The sequence below is a fragment of the Panthera tigris genome, chromosome B4, assembly GCF_018350195.1.
Source record: "Panthera tigris isolate Pti1 chromosome B4, P.tigris_Pti1_mat1.1, whole genome shotgun sequence".
NCBI lineage: Eukaryota > Metazoa > Chordata > Mammalia > Carnivora > Felidae > Panthera > Panthera tigris.
Window position 1 is genome coordinate 87,550,858 of NC_056666.1, and position 15,849 is coordinate 87,566,706.

The 15,849-nt window shown below is 46.4% G+C and overlaps 1 protein-coding gene across 1 annotated transcript in view; it reads right to left on the reverse strand.

The window, feature by feature from the left end:
- The window catches only part of PPM1H (protein phosphatase, Mg2+/Mn2+ dependent 1H), a 260,873-nt gene that overhangs the window by 41,501 nt on the left and 203,523 nt on the right, over positions 1 to 15,849 (reverse strand). Inside the window, exons 7-8 of the mRNA XM_042992666.1 lie at positions 4,378 to 4,441; positions 716 to 823 (exon numbers count right to left, since the gene is read on the reverse strand). Coding sequence (XP_042848600.1) covers positions 716 to 823; positions 4,378 to 4,441 — 172 coding nt within the window. The remainder of the gene's footprint in view (positions 1 to 715; positions 824 to 4,377; positions 4,442 to 15,849) is intronic.

Sequence of the window (15,849 nt, forward strand, 5' to 3'; positions counted from 1 at the left end):
GGCAATTAAAATCTATGAGGGGATAAAGTATATATGTGAACAAGTATGATATAAAAGCAGAGAGTGGAAATGTCTTAAAAGGTAGCTGCTTTACGTGTCTCAGTATAGAGAGAGACATTATTTCTGGATGGGGGAGGGAGAAATCAGGAAGTCTCCACAGGAGAAGCATGTGTCAAACCCTAGAGAAAAAAAGAATTTGGATGTTTGCAGATGGGAGGAAAGACATTCTAGTCAGAAGGAATAGTTTAAGCAACTGTGGGAAACTGAAGGCCATGTGCAGGAAGGACACAGCAAGTTCTTTCTGGCAAGTTTGGGGGGGAACAAAGATCAAATTTTTGGTCTAGAAAGTCAGACAAATTATAATAAGCCTTGAGTGCCAACCATCGGAGTCTGGGCTTCATTCTCATAGCCCCGGGATATAGTTTCTGAGCAAACGGGTCAGAATGCCTGTTTAGGAAACTTGGCCTGACGACAATATGTGGGATGGATCGAGGAGGCAGGAAATGCCACTCGGTGGCTATGCAACAACCACCTGGGCAGGAAGTGAGGAGGGTATGAAGCAGGACAGTCAGAGGGAGGATGGAGTGGGACAAAGAAACACTGCAGAAGCACATGTGACGAAAGGTGGCTACTGTCTGGGTATGGGGTGCAAGTCATGGGAGGAATCATGTAGAAAATATTTGCACAAAATAGAAACAAAAACCCCATGTAGTACCTCTGGAGCTGAAGACAGGAATGGTTTTATGTAGATGTTGGAGTCATGCACCTTCAGGTCATGGTCCCCAAGTCCCCTGGTCACTCCAATAGTTGCCATTACTCGGGCCTAGGAGTATAAGCAGAGAGTCATCAGAAACACTCATACAGAGAAAGCATTCCTGTCATAATGTGGCTGCCACACGCCAAGAGAGATGCATTAATTTTCCAGTTCATTCTGTCCCTCTCCAGGCCTCCTGCTCCTAACTTAACGTGGGTAGCTGTTTCCAAAGAAGGGCTCGCCAAGGTCACTTATGTACTTAAGGAGTGGTTTTTCTACTGATTATCTTAAGTTTAATGGGTTGCTGCTGTCTCTTTTTGGCTTTCTTTTGTAGAGGCTGGAAGGGCAGCCAGTAAACTAAATCAATACATGTGGGATGTCTACAGCCCCTGAAATCAGCTCAAATCAAATCCAACACGATCCGTCCATCCATCCGTCCGTCTGGGATACACCCACCCTACAAGTATATCTGCCATGTCTCTAGTCCCTGACAGGCACTAGTAAAAGATTAAAAAAAAAAAAAAAAAAAACAGAGGCAGCTCACCGCCCCACCCCCACCCCCCACCGCCGCCCAAGCTCATATATTATGCTTTATGGTACAGAAAAGAAACGCTTTGCAGCTCTGTCACCTGTCCTGCATAACATCCCCAACCAAGTCCCTCTGGGTGGAGAGGAACAAAATGTCACCTTCTTATAAGTACAAAGAGACCTCAGGGTTGAGACCTCATCACCTGTGCTGTCCGAATAACAAATGAACAGTTTTCTGAATGCTTTAAGGAAATAATACTATTTTACTAATGGCTGCACAGTCAGCCTTTTATCTCCTGGGATGCCACAGATCTGATCTACCCAAACATTTCCTGAGCACCTACTATGTACAGACACCATGCTGTGGGGCACAGATGTCTAAGGACTTGTACCTACTATAAAGGACCTTGCAAAGGGAGATAAGAGGTGCGTGTCTAATAATATGTAAAATATGGCCAAGGGCTGAAAGACACATAAGCCATGGGTTATATGAATTCAGAGGAAGTAAAAATTCTGCTGAGAAGGTTTCCTGGAGGTGGTGGCACTACATTTTTGAGCAGAAGGATGGGCAGCATTGGGATGGGCAAACAGAGGGATGGAATGAAAGTCATTCTCGGTAGAATGGAGGCCAATGGCCTAATGCTTGGATCGTCAATAATATATTCAGTGTCGTTTCATGGGGAGACCTGGGCGTGAATCCTCACTCTACTGTCTGGGTAATGAGATTAACGTACAAATGCTAAGAAACATTACAATCTACCATATTGCCATCATCTTCATCCTGTCTTCCCAAAAAGGCTATGGATTTTGGAGTAGGTTTTGGATCAGTAGATGGGCAGGTTTAAGTGGAAATGAAAGCATGATTTATTTTTTTAAAGGCACAAATCAGAGGGGGTAAAATGCAGACATGTGATGTGAAGCCTGGGGTCCTCTGGTCAGGTGGGCTGCAGAAGAAACTCTCTGCCCCACTGGGGAGCTGGATCGGCTGGCTCCCTCCTAGCTAAGAAGTGTTCAATCCTGAATTCGAAAATTCAGAGTCCCTTGAGGCCCCTCCACTCTCCCCACTGCAATGGCAGCTTCTCTGGCTGCAAAAGCACAGGTGGGCGTTTTAGTCTAAAGAAATCTGATGTTTCTGCTAGTTACTGAACTTGTTTACAAAGCATGTAGGTGTTACCCACACAAATCTTTAAAAGCATTGGCAGAAATAAAATGAAAAGTTACGGCAGTGAAAGTATTCTGGAGCTTTTGGGTAGGTGTATGCAGACGGGAAAGACAAAACCCCTGCAAAGGATCTAGATGGAACTGACAGGTTACAGCTGCAACGATTTCTCAAGAGTCCGCTGACAGGGATCTTGTGCTGCTTTACTATGGAGCAAGTCTGGGACAGAATGGAGCTACAGCAGCTTTTAAATAGGCCATCAGGTACAATGACAGAACTTGCCAGCTGCCTATCACAGAGCTGTCAAGCCCTAATTAACTGAAATGCTTCAGGAACATGATGTCCTGGTGAAAGGAACATCGGCTTAAGGGGGAAAGCCCCTGCTCACTTAAATCTTATTCTGATTATCTTCTAAGAACACATTAGTCCATTGTCCTTTGGTATGGAGGCCAGTATACTGTACGTAACTGACAACTTTATTCAATACTGATGCATTTATTGTCAGGTACCGGGCTGGGCAGATACTAGGGATACAAAGATACTAGGAGGTGGCTCTCAGCTTCCTGGAACTCACTGGGTGTAGCAGGGTCATACTGAGAATCTCAGCCCCACAAAGAGCCGTAGCTGCAGGCACAGGTCACTGGGCTGAGAGATGTGCATTCACTGTACCAATCCTACTGAAAGGTGCACACTATCAGGGACAGAATCCTTTCCTGTCGTGATTCTCAACCAGGGATGGTGAGGTGGAAGGTGGTCCATTTCCATGAACAGGGAAAGTTCGTTTGAAAACTCGTCCCTGTACGAATCGATGTTCATGTTTCACTCCCCTCCATGAAATGTCTCCTTGTACTGACATCATTCCTACCCTGAGCCGCAAACCAAAACCTGCGTGCTCTCTCACACGTGTGTGGCTGGATGCCCGTGCACACACAGGCACATATGCCCACACCTGCCTGTGAAGGCATCCTTCGGTTTTTATGAGGAGTCACTTCATCCTCAAAAAAAAAAAAAAAAAAATCCTATCGAATACTGGAAAAATTCAGTGGAAGTTTCTTTTTAATGTGAACCATTTTTCACGTCTAACTGGAGCTCTCAGCACAGAGGTGAAGTGTATTCGTGCTCAGAGGAAGAAGCCAGTGCCTCAGAAGCGGTTTGTTCTCACTGGGAAACCAGTTCAAAGCTTCCTCATCCCCAGTCCAGGATGGCCACCTCCTCCAGCCTCGCTCTACTCACGGACCAAGGCGGACAGCGTTCCTTCTCCACAGTGTGCCTGCTGCTGAGGGTGTGGTTCCGACCGGGGCCCTGGGAGCGCGTGGCAAACGCTCCTTGCTAGCTCAGCCTGGGCTCTGGTCCCCGAGCTCCATCAAAGTGAAGCTTTGGGTCCCCTTGCCTGGGGCAAGTGGAGCAGCAGCCTTGCAGAGTCTGAACTCCCATGGTGGCATGGGAGAGCTCTAGAAGCAGGTAGACGACCATGGCTCCACGTGTCCTACCACCCCTGGCTGGCTGTGTGGCTGCCTGAGCGGCTTGCACCTCAGACGCTCAGCTGCTTCTGCTCCCAAATGGATATTCTACCGCCGGCTCTGCCTGCCTCGTGGCTTGGTGTCAGAAATACAAAGAGATAACGTTTGTGGATGTGGTCATGTTTAAACACCGTAAGACGTTATGGAAAAGAGATGTGAGAAGGAGAGTGTTATCTTCACAAAAGTGACTTCTTCGGTCCCTTGTGCTCCCCGCTCCCCTCCCCCTCCCCCTCCCCAGCCCTGCCACTCCTTGGAGACCCTTGAGACAGGAGGCCTGCAGGATGATGGAAGGCGATATTCTTCCAAGCTGTCAAGGCCATAAAATCACAGGCTGCTGAGTGGAACACAGAGACTGCCACGGGCTGTGCAGAGACAGAGCCTTGCTCTCTCAGTCCGGGGGAAGTGCACATGCCTACCTTCTTGCCTTCTCCATATATAAGGGGAAACTTCAGGTCATCATCCTCAATGGTTTTGTATGCCCTGTAGGGGGATAAACAACATTTACAAAAAAAGGTTTGCACTCAGTGACCCGCTGCCCTGACACAGGCGACCGGGTACTTCATTCTCCCTGACACTCCTTCCATCACTCACCGCACTGCCAACCTCTTTGTGCCTGGACTTCTTCTTACGGAAGTGCACGTTTGTGCATGTAATTAACAAATCAGAAGATATCAAGTGTGTGTTTACTTGCAGAGGGAGAGGATAAGGTGGTATATTTGTAATCGGCAAGAAGGGGAGGTGGGTTTCTGTCCTGGGTGTTTCGTGCCTGTACGATAGTGAAGCCCCAGCAGCAGTGACAAGGGTCTTGTCCTTAACCCAGAGCTGGAAAACAGCAGAGCTTAGAGGCAGATGGAGTGTGAAACTGCTCCAGGAGCTGGTTCTGACCTTCAGGGGTTGTTTATACCAAAGCAGCCTCGTATTGGGATGGCTGGAGAAGGAATATTTAGAGCCTGTTTGACCTCTGTGTGATATTCAAGGTTGGCAGAAAATTCTTTGTTTCACAATAGCTATTAAATGGCCATTCGACACACGGAAAGAAAAGCCAGTTTATGCTTCAGTGGTTTATTCCAGACATGGTTGTCCAAATGCCATTACATACACAGCAGAGGCTGGCCAGGCTAACCCAGGAGAGAAAATGAAGTCTGTGTCTTGCAATTTTGCTCATAAGAAGTTAGAAAACAAAAAGCAAAGGAATGTGGCACTTGATTACTAACTATGCCACTTTGGGCAAGTAGCTCCACCTTTTTTGGTCTCAGTTTCCTTATCTGTAAAATGAGGATCATCACAGAGGATGTAACGAGCTGAGCACAGAGCCTGGCACTTGGGAAGTACTCATTTAGTGGTAGCTATTACTAATACTTCGTAGATAACTAATAGTTGGTACCCCAGCTCCCCTTTCTGCAAAATGGGGAGAGCACTACCTCCAAGAAGTATTAGTATTACACTAAGTAAAAACAGGGTAGCTTCTATTAGGCTAGGTGCTAGAAACAAGACGCTTCTCAGAAGTAATGTCTGCTGAGTGCACAAAGAAAACTAATTTGTGAAATGGGCTCCTAATCTTGGATGTATACAGGCAACTTGGGAGTGAGCATGCAATCAAATTTATGGAAGCTCTTGATACACAAACGAATGCAATCCAATTCAAAAAGAGTTCAACCCCAAAGCTAATGCCGGGACACCTTTATTTCCAGGGAAGTTATTTAGGTAAGGTGCTCCTTCCCAAGGGACCAGTGAAGCTTTGGCACCAGATGTGCCTGGGCTTCCTGTTCAGCCCTGAGCGAGCGAGTGAGCCTCTCTGGATTTCAGGATCCTCATTAATCAGAGAGGGGGAAACTGAAACTTACTGGTGGGGTTGAAGATGAACATGGGCTAATGACCGTGCTGAGATCACGAAGTATTCAGCACGGTGCCCGGCACATGCCAGTTGCTGGTACAGCCATCATGTGAGCCCAGAGGTACTCTAGGAATTCAATTTTCAAAAAAAACCATACTATATCCTTTCCCCAAATCTATCAAATTAACACGAGGTAGAAACAGCTACTCTGATGTTTTTATACTCACATGAACTATTTAAAACGCTGTGGTATACAAGTCACTTGGGGAGCAAATAGAGCTATTATTAGAATACACTCAGCTTGGGGACTGAATGAGTTCTTAGCCCAGTGGTTCTCAACCCTGGCTGTACACGGAATCACCTGGGAGGGCTTTAAAAAGTTCAGACGCCCATGGGGCGCCTGGGTGGCTCAGTCAGTTAAGCAACTTTGGCTCAGGTCAAGAACTCGTGGTTTGTGAGTTCAACCCCTGCATTGGGCTCTGTGCTGACAGCTCGGAGCCTGGAACCTGCTTCGGATTCTATGTCTCCCTCTCTCTCTGTTCCTCCCCCAGTTGTACTGTCTCTCTCTGTCTCAAAAATAAAGATTAAAAAAAAATTTTTTTTTTTTTAAATCCAGATGCCCATGTCACCGCTCAGAGCAATTAAATCTGACCTCTGGGGATGAGAGCCAGTCATTGGATTTTTTTGTTTGTTTGTTTTTAAGCTCCCAGGTGATTCTATTGTGTAGCCAAAGTTGAGAACCACCACTATAGACCAAGTGTCATTGCTCATATTCAAAATCAGTTGAGCAATTAGCTTGACTCTAAAGATGATGTATGGCTCAAGGGACAGGAGGGAAATGGCCTGGGAGAGGCTCTAAAGTGGGCGTGAGCAGGGCTTGGGGACGAGGCCAGGAGAGGGACTGGGGCCTGGAGACCAAGATCCAGGAGTCAGAGATTAAATGGGAGGCAGAAGGCAGCAGCTCCAGCCCCAGTGACTGGAAATTACTTAGAGTTCAGTACAGATAGGCTAAGAGCACTCTTAACAGGCTTGAAAAGGCAGCCACAGAGCTGTTCTCAGATCCCCCGAAAGCCCAGGCAATCAAATCCTCTCAGGGCAGAGACCTTCAGGAGCATGAAGTCTGTGTTACCACAGCTCCGAAAGACAAACACTAACCTTGGAGGTGTCACCCACAGGGTCAAGTGCAAATTCTAATATTTTAGTTGCTCTATTTTCATCTTTGAAAACAACAAAAATACTAAAACTAGAAACGAAACTTTCAAAAAGCCTTATTCTGTTCCTGCCATTACTGGTTTTCAATCATGTGAGAGCCCTCTCCCCTGCTGTCACCAACAAATGACAAGGGTAAATAACTACCAATAAAGGAGTACAACACCCTCACCCCCTCAACCTTTCTGGGTCCTAAGCACAGGTCATCATATACAGGCAGGCAGACTTCCTTTTTCACAGTGAAAGTCTGGTATAATAAAGAACAAAACAAGAGTCCAGACTGGCAGCTTGATTAAAGTCTGTATAAATTAGTGATCGCCAACAATCATGACAGCTGCTATGACTTACCAAACACCTGCCCCACACTGGGCTTGGTGCTACGTCTCAAATGTCTCCTAGGTTCTGCAATGTCCTATTTGAGGGGACTGAGGCTCAGAAAGGTTAAGTGACTTTCCCAGGATCACAGACCATCTTAGTGGCCTAAAGCTAGCCTCTAACATCCCCGGAAAACACACCAAAAAAAGGGGGCTTCAGGGCTCAGCTCTGGGGATTTCTCATTCTAGCTGAAAAATCTGAGATGAGACCATTATTATCTGCCTGTCAGTGGGAGAAAAGCAGGCATTGGTTGAAGAAAAGGTCTTTTTGGCACAAGGGGAAAAGAGGCAAAAGAACAAAAGGTGCCCATGTGGGGACAAAACTGGTGGCTGTTTCACTACACGGTCCACAGGGAAGCCAGTGGGAAGCCAGGGAAGCACCAGGCTGTGTCCTCAGACCCGCCACTACTTAGCAGGCATTTCACTATGGCTGAAGAGCCTGGCAGAGGCCTCTCCCGTGGATAGCAGGCCTCCCTCAAACATGTGTCTGGCGTTGAAGGGGGCCACTCCTGTTCCTACCCATTTGTAAGCCCTGTTTGCTATTCATATTGCATGGTACTTCATGGTCCAGGCTGTAGACTCTGTATTTCCAGCTCAGCCCTGGCTTCTGCCCTTCTCAGCTGGGGGACACAAGATAAGGACAATGGTTTGAAGTTTGAGCTCCAAGAAAGGGAGTTACTTGGGACATACAATAAGTAGAAAACGTCCAGAAATAGAAATAGAAATTAATAGAAAATGGGTGGCTCAGACGGTTAAGTGTTGGGACTGTTGGGTTTCAGCTTAGGTCATGATCTGAGTTCCTGGGATCGAGCCCTGGGTCAGGCTCTGTGCTGACTACTTGGGATTCTGTCTCTCCCTCTCTCTCTGCCCCGCTTCTGCTGGTGCTCTTTCTCTCTCTCAAAATAAACAAACATTAAAAAAAATGTCTATAATGGGGCTCCTGGGTGGCTTAGTCGGTTGAGTGTCTGACTTCAGCTCAGGTCACGATCTCACGGTTTGTGACTTCGAGCCCCACATCTGGCTTGCTGCTATCAGCATCTCTCTCTGCCCCTTCCCGCTCTCAAAAAGAAATAAATTAAAAAAAATTTTAAGAAAATTTCTATTCCTTATCAGATCCCATGATTTCTCAAATCCTGATTAAATTTAAAGATTCCAAATACCAACTACTCACTAGTTTCTACCATAATATAACTGACCAGAGATGATATTCAAATAATTACTTGTTACAAGAAAGCAAAACTGAAAGGCTTAGGAAAGATTTTCAGAGTAACTCTTATTTTGAGTCAGTCCTTAATGAATATTTATGAGGCCAATTGACAGAAAGAAGAGAAAAAAAATCAAGGCTTAAAAAGGGCTGAATTAAAGGGCTTTCCCTAAGCGGAGGCAAGTTTCATTAAGCAAAGAAGTTTCCATTAAACTTTTTTTTTTTAAGTAATGGTTTCCTCTGCAATGTTGATTTGGCAAAGCTGAAAAGACAAGGCACCACGGGTCCAGACCTACTGGAAAGAAAAGCACTACTAAGTCGGCTATACCTCAAGTGCAGGAGTCCCTGCTATAATAATATACCTCATACTGGTCCCCAGTCTCTGTCATGGAATTGACTGCTCTGGACAGTCACTACCTGGGAGCAGTGCAACAGGCAGCATCAGCCCATTCCACTGGAGAGCAGCCCTGGGAAGTTCTTTCTTAAACCATCCAGTCAGCCACTGGTGTATTTCTTTTTCTTTTCTTTTTTTTATTATTTTTATTTATTTATTTATTTATTTATTTATTTATTTATTTATTTAATTTATTTTTTAAATTTATTTTTTAAATTTATTTTTGCGACAGAGAGAGACAGAGCATGAGCAGGGGAGGAGCAGAGAGAGAGGGAGACACAGAATCCGAAGCAGGCTCCAGGCTCTGAGCTGTCAGCACAGAGCCTGATGCGGGGCTCGAACCCACAGACTGTGAGATCATGACCTGAGCCGAAGTCGGACGCTTAACCGACTGAGCCACCCAGGCGCCCCATCTTTTCTTTTTTTTAATGTTAACTTATTTTGAGAGAGGGAGAGTGCAAGCGAGCGAGAGAGTGGGGGAGGGGCAGAGACAGGGAGAGAACTCCAAGCAGGATCAGCGCTATCAGCCCTGAGCCTGACACGGGGCTTGATCTCACGAACCTTGAGATCAGGACCCGAGCCAAAAGCAAGAGTCGGACGCTTAACGGACTGAGGCACCCAGGCGCCCCGCCATTGGTGTATTTCAATGCCCCGTGACTCCTAAGGTAAGAGGGAGGCAGTGACTGCTCCCACCTCACTCACCCTTCCAGACCGAGGCCTGCTGCCACTGAGTCAGCCCCTCCACCTGCTCACACACCCCCAGCCTCGCCGTCAGGATGCTCTCCCATCCTCCCTGATGACTCCCCCCTAGGTTCACAGGTGGCTTCCCACTCTTTCCCCTGCTGTTATGCTCAGTAATTTTACATGTGTGAATGATGCTTCTGGAATCCTGGCTTCATAACTCCCAACCTACTTCCTGATGATCTTCCTTAAGGCTCCCCAGCACCAAGGACATCTTTCCTCAGAGACTCCCACTGTGAGCTATCTCTCCTCTCTCGCTGGGGCTCTCAGGCCACTTCGCATCCATGGTTCCATCACTCTAATGACCCTCCACCTTTTGACTGCTTTCCTTGCTGGCAGCCTAGAATTCCTCCCCCACCTGATCTTCTAGTAAGAGGCAAATACAACAGCAATGAATTGAGGGCTTTGTCTGTTGACATTCTGCCAAATACTGTCACCCCTCCCTTTCCAACAAACAGGTCCAGTACCTTCTCTTGCCCACGCAATTGCAATCCCCTCACCAGACCTCCCTGCAATTATCTAGGTAAGAGCAGACGGTGCCAGGATCAGGGTGATGGCGGCGAAGGTGCTGAAAAACCGCTCAGTTTTGTCCTTTATCTCTATTCTCAGAGCACCCAGAGTAATTATTTTAAAATGTCAGATAGCGTCATTACCCTGCTCAAACCCCCCAATGATTTACCCATCATACTCTAAATAAAAGCCAAGTAATGAAATGACCTTCTTTAACATTGCTCCCCTCCCCCAATTTTCTTATTCCCCTTCTGTTTTATTTTTGTTCTTGCCATCCACCCCCATCTAACACTTAAAAGTATTTTACTTCCTGATGTTTTTCTGTACTGCTCCCCTGCACCCCCTTCCCCCATTAAGTTCTGTGAGGACAGAGGTGTTCGTCTCACCACATGTGGCATCCCTGGTATTGGAGAGAGTGCCCGATGCATAACGAGTGCCCAGCAAATAGCTGACGAAGTGAGCAAATCAATGAATGCCATGTACCTCAGGCAGCGGCTTTACTCTGTTCTACACAGATTTACAAAACAAAAAACAAAGCGCTCTCTTGCTCTCCCGGACTGCTTCCCGGGTCTCAGGGGTGCAGTTTGCAGCTGATGCCTCACCCACAGGCACGTCCCTCGCCTGCCTCTGGTTTTAGCTGGCTGGGCGCTGCTCTGTGCATTCTCTGAACATCTGAACTCAAGAGGTCCCTGTACAGGCGCACTGGTGTCCTCTCACCCTTCTGACGAGTAGCAACTACAGGACTCCTCCAGGGTGAACACATCTCGTCTCAGGGTCAGTTTTGTGATTTTTTTTTTTTTTTTTTGAGAGAGAGAGAGAGAGAGAGAGAGAGAGAGGTTTGCTTATATTTACAGACCGGCCGAGCAGCCTGCTAGCCAGTCTCCCACAACCACTTCTCTTTTTTCACCGACAGTCCTCACTCCTCAGCTTAAAATTCCCCATTGGCTTTCCATACAAAACATAACCCAACGACAAGGCCCCGTGTGATCTGATCTTTGCACGCCGCTCTGACATCTGTTATCACGCCACTGTGCTCTCCTCACGCCAGCTCTCTGGCTGGCTCTAGGACATGCCATGGGGGGTGGGGAGGGGGCCTTGCTGTCCCCTGTGCCTGGGCCATTCTTCCCCCAGGTCCTCCCAGCCTTCTCTGAGTGCTCCAGCTGACCAGGCTTCAGCTCTTCATGGTGCTTACATAACACAATTTGAAACTACCTATTAAGTTTGTTTACTTGTTTACATCTCCCCCCACCCCTGCCCTGGAACATTAGCTCAATGAAGGCAGGCATTTTGGTCTTATTCACTGCTATTCCCTCCTGTGGACAACTGTGCAGGCACACTGTGCACGTAAAGTAGATACCAGCTAAGTGGATGAACAGATGGACGAACGCTCGTACTTCCTCCTTAGCACACATGCTTCCATCCAAAGACATAACCAAGTGTTGGCTTCCCCCATTCATTTTGCTTTAATGGTACGCTTTTTTATGGCCGAAATTCAGGGCTGAGTCCTTCCTATCAGTGATACCTTGGACTTCTTTTTACCTCTTTACATTAAAATTTTAGGTTCACCTTTATTACCAAAGTATATTCGTAAATAACAAAGTTATAAAAAAAAAATAGCACCCATGATCTTCTTGCCTATTACTTTCTCCTTGTAATTCCCAAGTTCTACCTCCAGAATGGTAGTTTTTCTCGTTATGTGGTTCTCTAGGGTACATAGTGTGACCTAGACATATTTCTCCCAGAATAACTTGAGGCAAGTCTCCCACTAAGAAAGTTCTTCTATGTCTTTGCCAGATTCCTGCATTCCCAGCCAGAGTCCCCATTTGGACATCTTAACCCACAGGCCAGGAACCCAAAGTTCACACTGTGGCATGGTCTACCTCGATCACTTCCCGTGATCTTCTTTCTTTCCCAAATCAGGACTTCTAATTAGAAAGACAGAGAGAAATGACACTCATGTCCCTAAGTCTTGATTCCCTCAGCGATACTTCAAAGTCATTTAAGAAGAACGTGACCCCTCCAGGACTGCCTAATGCCGACGAACCACTCATATGATTCCAATGACACACACCAGTGAGTCACATTCTTCTAATAGTTGACCTCTCAGTGTGGCCCAGGATGCCTGTCCTCCCCTGGGAAGCTTTCTTCCTACATTCTCCTTTTCCTCTGCTATGGTATACTGTGGAACATCAGGCCCGGAGTCAGAGGTTTTGAAGTCACAGCGCAGTCCGCAAGCGAACCAGTTGTGTGACCTTGGGAAAGTCCCTCAACCTCACTGAACATGCTTCTTCAGCTGGATTCCCCATGAGAAGCTTCAAGGATCAAATGCAAATATGTCTGACAAGTCCTTTGGGAAGGATAAGGTGCTATTTAACCAAATTGTGACCATCAAGGTCTTAGAAGCCCCATTCTTTTTTCACTGCAGATGTAGAGCACAGATAACTGGTGAGCACAGGCAGGAATACAGCACATCCCCGCAGGAAAATGGCTTCTTGCTGAACTCCCAAGATACCCCAACTCATACTTTTTCTATTGCTGCTAATGGTATCGAAGCATGAAGGACAGCACCTGTGCAACTTTAGTCAGGAAAGTCCATTTTTCTACTCTAAAGGGAAGAATCAAAGACTCAAAAAGATACCTCAGAGCTAATAATACGAAGGGGAAGCTTTTGGGTTGGTCTAAAACAGGCATTAAAGGAGAATTCTCCCTCAGCTAGAAGCTGAGTGCCCCTTCTGGGAGGAAGGTAAAAGCCACAGGAAGTCTCATTTTGCTCATAGCAGAAACCAGGTCTTAGACAGACAGGGCCGCACCGCATAGGGCCTGAGCAGGTGTGGATAGAGGCTGGTGGGCAGAAGTGTCTAGGTCTTTGGTTCCCACTCCTGCTTCCTACCACGAAATCTCAACACAGCTTGAATCCCAGGAGACTGGGATGAAACACCACCTGGACCTGGCTGGTCAGGAGTAGACGCATGACTGCAGCCCAAATGCCACTCATGGCTTTTAAGAGCTTGGCACCACCCCAACTCAGCAATTCACGGAATCCACAGAGGCTCTCCCCTGCCTCGCCTTTCTCCGTACCTACCCTGCCCAGACCTTCCTGGAAAAAGCAACACAAAGTTGGCAGTCATGTCATACTTCCTTCTTCCTGCCAGCCATCTGTATTTCCACAGGCATCAAACCCAAAGCCACAGAGCAGTAAATGGAGGCTGCTTTCTGCTCCTTGAGGTGGCCCTTCAACGGGTAGGGCCCTCCTCACTGCACCAAAATCTACAAGTGCGTGCGTTTCCTTTAAAGTAACACGAGAATATTTTGAATTTTATTAGATCTTACTCTTATTTTTTAATATCTTCTTTCAAGAGGCCTTTCTTTTTCTGGTTTCAAAGACTCATAGTTAAGAAATCCCCAGAAACTTCCTAAATTTGTCTTTGGATCAAATCTTAATATGCTGGGAAAATGTCACTGAACCGTCACAGGGAGGGGGAATCTGAGCTAAGGCTAACGATATCAGGCTCAAACCAGAGTTCTGGAATAAGGATGAGAGGCAGCCGTTGTGGCCCCAGGGTGAGTTGGAAGAGGCTGAGAAAAGTCCCTCATCCAGCAGGTAGTTAGAGGGTTTAGAAGTATCCTTTAAGATATTTCTAGGCAAAGCCAACGTTTCTGCCACAGCTTGCCATTATATAGCAGGCTTTAGTTCTTTGTAAATCTAAATTTGGGGGATGGGGTCATATTTTGATGCCTTGGGTCCCTGGATTCTTTGCTAGGAGTTAGTGTCGAGGGGTATCTTGATTACATGATTCCTGGGAAAGCTCCCTGTGGGACCAAAGCTCTACAAACAAATGCTAACTTGTTTTCTCCTTTGATCCTCAGAGCATCATTTAAATTACTTGAGGTCTGTAGGCCCTGAGCTGTATACAGGCTGATGTTCTTGTGCTAATACCGTACAGTCTGGATTCAGGCTCAAACAGTATGCTGTCAAAGTGTGATTAGTATCGGGTGATATAATTTGGGGGTGCAATGCTGCCTAACTTGTGTATGTCTGTCTCTGAGAGAAACAAATGAAAGGGAGAACCTTCTGGCTCTCCCTCCAGAAAGCCTTTCTCCATAATGGGGCCCAAGCTCTGTTCCCTGACATTGTGGATGCCCTTGAGGAAATCCTCCGATTAACAGGGCTGACCCACAAGCCCTGGGAAAATGCATACCTCGCCCCTTCTTACCACCAGCATGCCTGAACCAGATCCTGCCTGGAGTTCTGGGAGCGGTAATCGTTCTTCTAATTTGGCCTAAAGACTCCTCTTCCTAAACTGGGCCTGTGGGTGATAGCATGAGGCATCAGAGCTCGCTTTCACTGCACTGGCCCATGTTCTTGGGGAGAGTCCACTGGCTTAGAGCAGATCCTGATAACCCGGTGTATACACAAACACATTTGGAAAGCAATATTTACCCTTACCGTGTACTACACACTGAGATGTCCTTTACTCCCTACACCAGCTAATTTGTTTAAAATGTTCATCTCCAGGGGCGCCTGGGTGGCGCAGTCGGTTAAGCGTCCGACTTCAGCCAGGTCACGATCTCGCGGTCCGTGAGTTCGAGCCCCACGTCAGGCTCTGGGCTGACGATTCGGAGCCTGGAGCCTGTTTCCGATTCTGTGTCTCCCTCTCTCTCTGCCCCTCCCCCGTTCATGCTCTGTCTCTCTCTGTCCCAAAAATAAATAAAAAAACGTTGAAAAAAAAAATTTAAAAAAAAATAAAATGTTCATCTCCATACACTAAATTGCTTTCACAACCCACTAACGGGTCCCTATCCACAGTTGAAAATTTGGGTAAAGAACCTGATCCTAGTAGCTCCAAATCAGGAGCTCAGGTTTGGACCAGATGAGAGCAATGGGTTCTACTAGAACCATTCATAAATATTTACTAGCACAGGTGCTGGGAATGTGGAGTTAAATAATATAAAGGCCATCCCTTAACTCATGGGCCCAAGGTTAGCAGTGGAAAAGGATTCACACAAAAGAAAATGCTTTGAATCAGTCTTTTGAAAATGTAATTTGTCACATGTGTATGCAAAACAGAACCAATCATATTTCAGGATAAAACATTCTGCAGGACTTTTAGGGAGATTTCAGATTTTGAAGCTATTTTTGATTCAGTACCCACTTGGTGTGCATTAGCACGTGGTGAGGAGAGCTTCATATTCTAATCAATAACATTTAGATCTCCCACAGGTATGAATCACAGATCCTTATTTTATGAGCACACAAATATGGAATGATTTCTGCTTTCTCAGGGACCGTTTATTCTGCGACAAACATGAATTTCATTGACATTGGCCTTTATACTGTATGAAACCAAGTCAATATATACAAATCAGGAGATAACCAAAATTGACCCCATAGCCAGGAATGGTGGGGAGACAACAGCAAATATATTGTTCCCTACAAAGAGGGTTTTACTGCAGAGGCCAGTTCCTTGAGCTGATCTTGTAGCCCTGACTCACAAAGCTTCTCTCTCTTTGGACATATTGATATTTATACACAGGAGCACCAAGTTCTACGGTGCCCCTTGGGGAAGGCCTTTGTGCACTGGGACTCCACTCTATGCTACAGCATTTCAGTATTTCCATTCG